At 40.1% G+C, this 10,806-nt stretch overlaps 1 protein-coding gene across 4 annotated transcripts in view; it reads right to left on the bottom strand.

Annotated features, from left to right (window-relative positions):
- The window catches only part of LOC104126555 (transient receptor potential cation channel subfamily V member 6), a 54,352-nt gene that overhangs the window by 26,735 nt on the left and 16,811 nt on the right, over positions 1-10,806 (bottom strand). Inside the window, exons 2-4 of one of the 4 annotated variants that reach the window (XM_009639145.2) lie at positions 9,941-10,118; positions 2,988-3,100; positions 24-2,646 (exon numbers count right to left, since the gene is read on the bottom strand). The exons of 2 other annotated variants lie outside the window; for them this stretch is intronic. In XM_009639145.2, coding sequence (XP_009637440.1) covers positions 24-154 — 131 coding nt within the window. In that variant the 5' untranslated portion in view covers positions 155-2,646; positions 2,988-3,100; positions 9,941-10,118. Of the gene's footprint in view, positions 1-23; positions 2,647-2,987; positions 3,101-4,685; positions 5,139-9,940; positions 10,119-10,806 lie in introns of those variants that run through there. One more of the 4 variants, XM_035894587.1, reaches the window with a different exon arrangement.

Below are 10,806 nucleotides of genomic sequence, written 5' to 3'. Positions count from 1 at the left end.
AAGCAGTCTGAAATGCACTGTACCTTTTCTGCTGAAGTAAGTAGATTTCGTCCAGATGTTTATCCCAGGATTTTTTGCCTTGCAACTTCTGACTTAGTCCATTCCACATCCGGAAATAGAAGGGCTTGCTATCCCCAAATAAAGGTACCCCCATATCACGTCCCTTTTTTTCTCTTGCCCAGCTGCCTGAAAGCCAGCAATCCCCACTTCGAAAAAGTCAGGGAAGGCTCACTACAGGTCACCACTCCTCCACCCCAGTCTGTTACTTACAGAGGAGACTCTCAGTCAGCTGCATCAGCTGATAAAAGTACGTGTAAAAACACAAAATAAAATCACTTGTCCCTAGCAGATCATACCTTGCGCCTCATCAAGTACTTAGTTTCCAAAACAGCCCAACCCAAAGGTGTGTCTGATTTAGAAGTAGCTTGTCAGTAGCCTCACAAAGACCCTATAGCAGCACTGAAGAATTCATACAGCATCAATGTCCTAGGCTTCTGGTATTTAGTTTCTGAAGTCTAGAATTTAGAAGTAATCATCCTCCTTACGTATCTCTGAATTCCTCTGGAAAGCAACATCTAAACAATTTTGAAATAGACAGCCAAACAAGTCAGGCAAAACACCTTTTAGTTGAGTGAACATGTGGGAACCTGCCCTAAAAGACACTCTGCTCTGTGAAGTTAGTGTAGAGGAGGACACACCTCCCACCCCAACTGTCTGCAAATCCCATTACAGAAATTATCATTACAGACTCCACCTTCTCTGTGCCAAACAAAATCACTTTACTTCACAAGTTGGAAGAAGAGTTTATGTAGATTACCATGTAAAGTTTGCATATTTAATTTTCCTATAGCGTTCTACAATCTCTTTTTGTTTCTTCACATTTTGTCACATTTCTTCCACAAAAAGGTTATTTAAGAAAGGAATGAAAAATTTTCTTTAACAAAAACTAGGTTTTGGTGTAGAAAAACATCATCAAAGTCATGGGAGGTGTCTGCAAAGAAGTAAACAAAATACCAGAATGAAGAAAGGAAGCATCCTTCTCCTTGTGAAGAAGCTGGAAGATATGTGGGAGAAAAAAAAAAAAAAAAAAAAAAAAAAAAAAAAAAGAAAAGAAAAGAAAAGAAAAGAAAAGAAAAGCTCCTAGTTTCTAATCTTTTTCCCCTAAAGACTTGTCCTAATATTCTTGCATCTTGAATCAATAGAAATGTCCCTTCATTCTTACTCCTGCTGTAGTGGAAAAGGATTCTGTTCAGGGTGCCTGGACGGAGGTAGGATCAGTGGGTAAGGAAGAAATATGTGTAAAGCAATAGGGCTGAGTCATCTCTTTGAAACTCCTCGTTTATTTAGAAATCACTTAGATTTACCAAAGCAGGATTCACATCCAAACTTCTGTAAACTCATGGTGTACCCTATCCTATAAAAACGTAAACTGACACACAGAAAAAACAATGCTTTAAGGCAAACTTGAAGAATCATATCCTAAAATGTAAGACTCATTGAATTGTCCAGTTTTAGGAGGAAGTGTCAGGTTAAACTGTCATAATGGAAAAAAATTATTACTCACTACATGGAGAGGTTAGAGCGCAACACCAGCCACATGTTATGAGCAAAATGTGAGGGTTTTTTAACAGTATCAATAATGTATCCCCAGGGATAATGCTTCCGGCGGGAAGCAACTCCACTCAAAGTTGAGAAAGATATTTAGAGACTGAAATGTTAAGTGCCTATGATAGACAAACACAATCTTTATTTTCCTGGGCTGTTCTTGCAAGCAGAGAATACTTTATACTGTCTCTCCAAGGAGTAAAAGCCCTAGGCAACAGGTATCAGCAGGACAAGCAAGCAGTGACACATTTCTCCCTCTTCTGGGCAGCAGTGCTACTGCCACCCAGACAGCAGCTCTAAGGTACAAGAAGTGAATAACAGCCAGCAGGCCGAGGAGAGAGTTCAAGGGAACAGGGCCAGCAGCCAGGGCAGTTCAAACAACTGCAAACCAGTACCTCAGGTGGACTCCCCACATAGTCATGGTGGGCTCATTAGAGCTCTCATTATAGCTTCAGACTGCAGTAAATCTGACTCAATAGTTTTCCTTTAGCCACTTGTATGGATATGAAGTCTTATTACTGCAAAAGAGTGCCATTTTCAAGGGTAATAGAATACAGAGATGAAAGATGGATGAAATATGTAAGAATACTGCATGGTTCAAAGTCTCTTTAGCAGATCATGGCCATACTCTTAAGCACTGCTGGACTTTCAGTCTAGCAGGAGACTGTAAAGAGTTTTAAAAAACTAAGGATCAGATAAGGCCTAGTAGTTGAGGGATGGATTTTAAGTCTGTATATTTTTGATGCATGTGGTTTCCCACATACTTGATATCTGCTTTTAACTCTTTGTAACCCTTTCCATGGCTCCTGAGTCATATTGTGACTCTGGCTCCTAGCCCCCATTCTCAAGGCCTACCTTTAGCTGCTGACATTATTCTAGCTCTACTTGTTCCTTGTTCCAAGCTCCTACTGCAAATAAGGTCTTTATCCTGGTGCCGGTGATGCCGTTTCCTGGTGTGTATTTTGACTTCTCTTGCTTGTGACTTGGGCTGATTCTGACTGACTTGATTCCAGGAATATCTTGATTCCAGCTTGAACCTACCTAACAAATAAGACAGCTGATGTCAAAATCTCTTTACACACCATTTCCCTTCTATGTCCATAGGCCATGAATAGCAATGTAAGCATGAAGAAATACAAAGCACAACGTGGCCAAATGTGTTCCTCACACCCCAGTATCTAACAACACAAAATTAGGAGCAGACTAGCAATGACAGGATGATGTCGGCTCCATGCAGTTCTGTCACTATTCTAGGGGTCTATCAATATTACATATGGTACAGTTAGGATGTCCTGCCCTTTGTAGAGCTATATAAACTGTGTAAGTAAGCCAATATGTGGAAATACTTCAGCAACAACCAAGGAATTCCTATTTTCACATACCTGTTACAAATACAAGCGCACAAGAATGCCAATTCTGTCACTGGAGATTGTGATCTTGCCAGAGACACTACTCTACACATTTTTATAGTGCATTGCCTTTCTTTTAGGTCAGCCTAGATTAAAGAAAAAAAAATAGCATAAATCTGAATATTTGAGTATGAATGAACTGACTTTTGGTGACCCTGGAGCTTAAGTTAGCCTTTTCCAGCTACATGCCTGAAAAGGAAAAATTATTACAAAAAAAGACTACAGGAAAATTTTCTACATAGCTTCCAGATTCCTCTTCAGTTTCTTCTTTCTTTCAAACATAAATGAAAACGGCTATTACTTGGCCTACCATAAAAGCAATTTCAGTGCTAATGTAGAGACAGACATAATTTGCACAGTACATGGCACAGATTCCTTTCCTTCTGAATGGCCCTGACCCTTACATTCCATGTTCTCACATAACCCCTGTTAACCTTCCTGGAAATTTTGAGTGCTGAAGGTATGTAGGATTGAATCCAATGTGCTTAACTTGTCACAAATCAAGATGGGAGTGCATTTCTCCTTTTTTTCTTTTTCTGTTTTTCTCTTGCAGTTTCTTTAGAGGGGCAAAAATTGTAAGAGCTGGGTGATATTTTAAAGTTACTACAAAGACAGAAGTGTGATCTTAGTCTTTCACAAAATCCATGAGAATGTGAACTGTGATTAGCAGGAAACTAAGAAGATAAAAGGCATTGTAAAAGTAAGGAAGCCTGTCGAACCTAAAGGAGAAACAATATTAGCTGCACATGGTTGAAGTCACCCTTTTTATCTTCTGAAAAGATTTTAAAGGTTTCTGTTAAGCATAGAAGAGTATGTAATGAATGGTATCAGAAAAACTTACACAAAGTGGCTTTTGAAGAGAAAGGAAAGAAAGTGAAGTCAACTTATTACGATGAACTGAAATTCTCTTCTACATTCACCTTCCAGATTTGTCCCCCAAATCCATGTTAAGCATCTGGTACACAAATGAAGTAGCATAACTAGATGCTTAACACATCTTCAGAACATTGTACAGCCATTGAGTAGCCAAGTTGTCTTGGCTAGCCTATAGCCAACCCAAGCTGTCTATGTCAGAGACATGTATTGCCCCAACCCTTCCGTTTGGACAAATTTCAGCACAAAGATTTGCCTATTTTGCTGTCTTAGGAACAGCATCAGAGCCACGGGCTGCCAGGCCATTTCAGAAGCTCTTATTCTTCCACTGCATATTTCTCCCTGTCTTGTTCCATATTTTTTTCTGAATCACATATATGTTCAAATCTTAAAAATAAGATTACATTTTCTACCTTTTGCTCCAATTCACAAAAATATTTCACCTTAATTCTCATAAAAATTTGCTCTTAAAAAATTCCCACTTCAGAAATTACAAGAGAAATTCTGTCATTTCAGCAACAGCAAAAACAAAGCTCATGGATTCCATACCAAAGTTTAGGCTACCGCCTTAAGAGCAAGAGTGGAAGTGCAGCCTACAACCAGACTTCAGTCTTTCAACATCGTCCCTGTACATTTCTGGTTGTATTGCAATTCTTTGTCTAAAATCGCAGCATCTGATAAAAGCTCTAAACATGTGAGTTGTGAGAGAAAAGAATGACAGAAGCAGAAGTACAGGAAAAAGCAATGAAAAATAAAACAGTTTCTGAGTACAGACAGAACAGGAAGTCAAGAACTCACCAAGTCAGCAGTAGGTAGTGATGTAATTTCTCCATGTGTATAATGGATAATCTTCATCAGAGAAGGTTGTAATAATGACTAGCCAACAACTGCTTGATGTATTACAGATATGTTACGGAATCCTGTTGGACTGTGATATTTCCAGTCATTCAAGTTATAGTATCTTAGTTGTGTAGCATAGGAAAACAAAGTTGTGGATGATTGTATGCAAATGCACAGCACTACGTACAGTTTGATATCACACAACTGAGTGGTGATATATATCAAAAAAATAAAATGAAGTCTCAGAGAAAAATAACTAGATATTCTGGAAGAAGCATACTAGTAGTGTTATATCCACAGGTCTTAAGAAACTCTTATCTTCACAAGATGCAGAGGAGGGGCCATGAAGATGATCAGAGGGCTGGAGCACCTTTCCCATGAAGACAGAGAGTTGGGGTTGTTCTGCCTGGAGAAGAGAAGGCCCTGGGGAGACCTTATAGCAGCCTTCCAGTACCCAGAGGGGGCCTGTACAAGAAAGCTGGAGAGGCACTTTTTACAAGGGCATGTAGTGTTAGGACAAGGGGTAATGGCTTTAAACTGAATGAGCATAGATTTAGATTAGACACAAGGAAGAAATTCTTCACTATGAGGATGGTGAGGCACTGGAACAGGTTGCCAGAGAAGCTGTGGATGCCCCATCCCTGGAAGTGTTCAAGGCCAGGTTGGATGGGGTTTTGAGCTGCCTGGTCTGGTGGAAGGTGTCCCTGCCCATGGCAAGGGGGTTGGAACTAGGTGATCTTTAAAGTCTCTTCCAACCCAAACCATTTTATGATTCTACAATCTTGTTTACTGTGTAAATAGGAATTACTGAACCACCAGTAAGTCACAGATAATTCAGAAGTAACTTAACAATGCATTAAAAACTATACCAGGGCATACATGTCCTTTAAGGATCTACTATATATTATGCAACTAATCCTGATACATAATTCTGTGAATCCATCTCCTGGCTTGAAGGAATGCAAAAGGCTAGAGGCAAGCTTGTTCAAAATAAAACATTAATCTGAATTATCTTAATTGATAGTGCGTGTTTGTTGTGTGTGAACATGTGTGTGTAGTAAGACAGGTTAAGAAGAGACTTAAAGTGGAGTGGGTAGCAGAAGCAAGGACAACTACATGTGGTGGAGAATGACAGCAGAGGCACAGACTCCTTTTAAAGATGCATTCCCAAGGTCCTGGTGAGATGGATGAGGGATCAGCTATAGTTTCATTGGCCATTTCAGAAAATCCTGGTGCAGCGTCACAAAGATCACTGGACTTCATAAAACTGACCCCACCAACATTTGCAGCAGACTTTGTAGCATTTCCAGGAAAAGCCAAAGGAGAGAACAGCAAGAACTGAAGGTTTCTGGTGAGTGCAGCTATACTGACAACTTAAAGGAGAGCTCTTAGTGAAACAGGATCAACAAGAAACTTCCTAATTCATAAGCAACCTTGAATACATCGGTCAGTAGGATTCTGCTTCACTGGAGAAGCCTGGCCAAATATCCTGGATGTTTTCCTACTGTTGTGATTTGAGCTGTTAGCTTAAGTCAGAAAGCTTTCTGTTGGTGAGTTGGGAAGCTTACCGTTGGTTTAGGTAAGAAAACAATCCCCCAGCCTCCTGTCAAGAGAGAGTGTCTCAGGGACTTATGTACTCAATAAAAGCAGAAGCATATTCCTTTGGAAAAGGTGGAATGAGCTAACATGAAACATATATTCTAGTCCTGCACACAGGATAGTGGGTCCTAGCATAAAAATAGGTAACACAGAAAAAGTAGAAAAGGGCTTGGAACCTCACCTGGACTGTAGACTAACATAAAAACTGTGACAGTAGTATTTGAAGCTATAAGATATTGAAATTAAGCCATGAGAACTTTCTAATTTGGATTTCCTCAAAGGAGGTCTGGTATTTTAAGATAGCCCAAGGGTGTTACCAGGAATCTCTAAACTAGCCTGTAACACAGTGGGAGAAAGTATTATCAAAAAAGAGCACCTCACTAATTAGTTTTACCTTGTGGTCAGGAGTGTCAGGAGTTCCATAAGAATACCTAAGTCTTTAATTCAGTAACTGTAAAGTTCTGTGTGAGAGTCTTTGAATTGGTAGCCCCTGCTTTTTTAGTAGAAGTTCTCCTTGCTCCTAAAGATACACAAAAGGGTGAAAGTATGTATCTGGGATACATCCATGGCAATGTTAAACCCCCAAACTGTGACTAGCAACATTTTTTCAGTTTGGAAAAAGGAAGACAGCTGCTTACTGTTCATGCCTTACACTCTTGAACTAAGGCTGGGTGCAAGTACACTGGCTCCCAACTTCATAGCTGGCATCAGGCTTTAAAGATTCTCAGAAACCTCTGAAAAAGGAATCCATCCTGATTTGACTTTGAGTTTTTTGAGTCTTAGCCTGTATTAATTGTGCTACTATGTCAGGGTAACAGACAGGAAATGAAACTTGGATTGTGACTGGTTTATTTGTGTGACAACAGGTGACACCACTTAGTACTTGGAACACACAGCCCTCAGTTATGCTGTTGTCTAAAGCATCATTAGGGAGGTCCTGAATATATATTTTGGTGGAAGAGGGAGAATTTTGAAGGTAACTGCTGATGATAAGGGTTTACCTTTGGCCCTAGCTAACATGGGAAATCTGGGCTCTGTTAAATGTTCATCTTTAAGAACATTGCTTGCTATGGCTTGGTAGAGCCATTCAACTATACATCACAGATTACAGGGCATGCTACAAACATCTGTAACCTGTGAAATCCCAGAGCAGAGTCAAAATATTTTACTTCTTTTTATTCCCCTCTCCCACCTTGGTCAGGTTCCTGAGTGTACTAAAATGTTTTAATGGCCCTGACCAGCTTTACCTGGGGTCTCCACCCACACACTCACCACTTCAAAGCCTGTCAAGCCTCCCAGGTTTCCTACGGGTAATTTGGAGCCTTTCCCCTTCCCTGCCCTTCTCTGCACCTACCCCACTGGACTCCCCCCCGCCCAAGCTTGTCAGGGATAGCATGAATTTCTGCCCCCCTTATCCCCCCTTGCCTCTCAAGCCCACCTTGCCTTTAGGGATCTCATAGGCAGCCTGAGCTCTGCTACCCAGCTCCAAGTCTCCCATGCCTTCTCTCCTTCCTCCTTATCTCCGTGTCCCCTGAAATATGAAAATCCACAACAATTAAATCACTCTACAAACAGTCCTTTCTGACCACAGATCCCTGTAAGGTATCAGGACACGTGTTTCTGGGAGGGCACACTATTGTTAGATTCATAATTGCTTTGGTGGCCCTGACCAGTCTAACCCAGGGCCTTCACAAACACGCACATATGCCCTGCCCATGATCTGTCTTGGACCTTCAGTTTCTACCTGAGCTATTTTGTAGGAGCATAAACTTTTAGCTCAGCTACAGTTATGCTTGTGTTTGGCCATGGGCTCCAATGATCTGGACTCTGACCTGCTGACTGACGTCTAGCTTGACTTCAACAGCAAAGTGGACCTTGGTTACCATCACTGAACATCGTTCTGATCAATGGATTAACTTCCTAGCTTGATCTGAGACCTGCCTCATCACCACAAAAATTGCCTGACAGTCTAGGCTTTTTCTTGAACATGGCTACTGTTTCCCTGTCTTCCTACTCACCTTGCTTGAGTAGTGTGGGGCTGTACACTAGCTGATGAGACCCCTGCATTGTCTGGTGTGAAGTCATGCTCAGCTTCCTATCCCTTTTGGTGCAGCCAGCCTTTGCTGCTTCCTAACATTTCTCTCACCATTTAAGAGATCCTATAAATACCTCTGCACTTCTTACTCTTCAAATTACAGAACTGAAGATTGTCTTGACCTGTTCTGAAAGTTTTGGCAGTAGCAAGAGACCATGGGAAGAGTTCAGATCTGACTTTTTTCTGCAGAATTAACTTTGCCAACCCACTGTTCCTAGACATAGTATTAAAGTAGAAACAAATATCTCTGCTTACCTGAACTTGTTGCTTTACACAACAGCAAAGAAATAACCACTGAAGAATAGTAGAGTCCACTTATAGTATCAGAAGAGCTACTTACAGAATTTTCCTGATAGAGAAGTGACAAAAGTGGTTTCTTGCATTAACTATTGGAAGGCCTTTGGTTAGGCGAGTAATATCAGACCTGGATCCCAAGCAGAGAGATTTTAAAAAGGTGCCCTCTGAAAATGGGCAGAGAAGCTAGAAATGTTCCTCTCAAGCAGGTTATCCCAAAGAAGGATATTCATCAAAGGACTTGCTCATAGTCAGAGGAGGTATTTGTCTATTAATCATCTTTGGTTAGCTAACTCAGGGAAGGTTCAGGTTACTGTGTTACTGTGTGAGAAAAGGATTACTCTTTCTGTGGACGTATGGTATTACAATAGTTAATAAAGATACTCAAAGGCTGTAGCACTCCTTGTCCTGAGCTTCTAGGAAAAGGACTGTTATACACCTCATGGAAAATTTTATGGTAGAAACTGAAAAGTGCTGTACACAAATTGGAACTGATACAGGGAGAAGGCAGTGAACTAAACTTTAATGAGATTTTAACAGCACTGAGAAAGGAAATGGCAAACTCCTGTAAAATGGAACTGGTTGCTTTCTATTTAATGCCTTTATTAAAGTAGCTACTAAAACTGAAATAATTTATTTGTAAATTTAGTTACTTATTGGCAATTAGTTATTTTCCACTTTATTTCTGCTGGAAAAGTTGGTGGTTGAGATTTTTTTGTTGTTTGGATTTTTGTTTTTCCTCAGATTCTTTTGTTTTCACCCTGTTTAATAATGCAGAATTCTTCTTTTTTGTGCCTGCCATAACACTGTGCTGGATCAGAGCATTTAATTTCATGATAATTCTTTTACACTTTTTGTAACATGTTGAGGTTTTCTTCACATTCGTGTTATCCAGTTAGACTTTGTCAGCTAATGAATTTTGAGCCTGATATGCCATGACACCCAAAGAGCTACAAGAGCTGTATTTGCATTGGTGATTTGTCCCCCCCCATCCCCACCAAGAAGTTAAGAGAAGTTTTACTCCATAGCAGAAACAGTTTTGTCATTACAACTACATAATTAAGAACATGACGAATGATTAAAATTAAACATTACCCTCTCTTCCCCCTGAGAATGTTGAATATACCAGAAAGCTGTTTCCTAAAACAGACCTTCACTTATTAAAAACTTGAGTACAGAACAAAAGTTACTCTAAGAAGTCAGATCTTCAGGCACTTGTACATACCCTGGGCACTGCCTGGGCTGAGCCAAAGTGATGAACCTGTTGCCTCTGGGTCTTTCTTCTTTTTCTTTTTCTTCTTCTTCTTCTTTTTTTTTTTCCCCAGGAACAGTTGGGTTTTTCTATTATGAAGGGTCTCCTGAAGCATATGAAGCATATGTTTGCAGCAACGGCTAATTAGGTTCTTAAAGGGAAAGAAGTTCCATTGGCTTACATAACTCTGAATAGATGAGACATTTAGAAAGCAAACTATTAGAGCAAGCGTTCTATCTTTCTGAGGGTTTCTCAGAATAGAATTTCAAATAAAAAGTTACCTTTCCTTTTGCAAGTATGATTCATGACCTTTTCCAGGCAGAGGCTCATTTATAGCCTTCCTGAAGTCTCTTACTGTCAGTGGCCACAGACCAAACAATTAAATATGTTTAAATCTTCCTTAAACTACATCTTAACTGAGGATTTCTTTCTTTTGTTGTTTAGATGATCCAAAATTACACTTTTTCCTTGGGTGAGGAACAAAAAAAATCACTCCTGCTGCTGAAGAGAGTATGGGTAATGTGACACAAAGATCGCAACTTAACAAAGCACCACAAATTTGATATCATAAAATGGCATTAAGAGATGACTCAGTAGTAACCTTACTTCAGTCCTTATGTCCCAATATGGAGGTGTGGTCCCTGTGCATCCACTATCAATAAACACAAGCTCAAGGCTCAATGTAATGCCCAACAGTTGAATAACAAACATAAACGCCTATTTTATTTTAGTTATTCCCGACTGTCTCCATCGTGGGTATCCTGTTTTTTAACCTACTTATTTATCTGTGAAACACAACAAGAGCTGGTGTAGGGGTGTGATGTACCCTTTGGCATTCC

The sequence above is a fragment of the Egretta garzetta genome, unplaced genomic scaffold (genome assembly GCF_000687185.1).
Source record: "Egretta garzetta isolate BGI_Z169 unplaced genomic scaffold, ASM68718v1 scaffold85, whole genome shotgun sequence".
Lineage (NCBI taxonomy): Eukaryota > Metazoa > Chordata > Aves > Pelecaniformes > Ardeidae > Egretta > Egretta garzetta.
The sequence above is the reverse complement of the archived record's forward strand: the minus strand, read 5'-3'. Positions and strand labels throughout refer to the sequence as shown.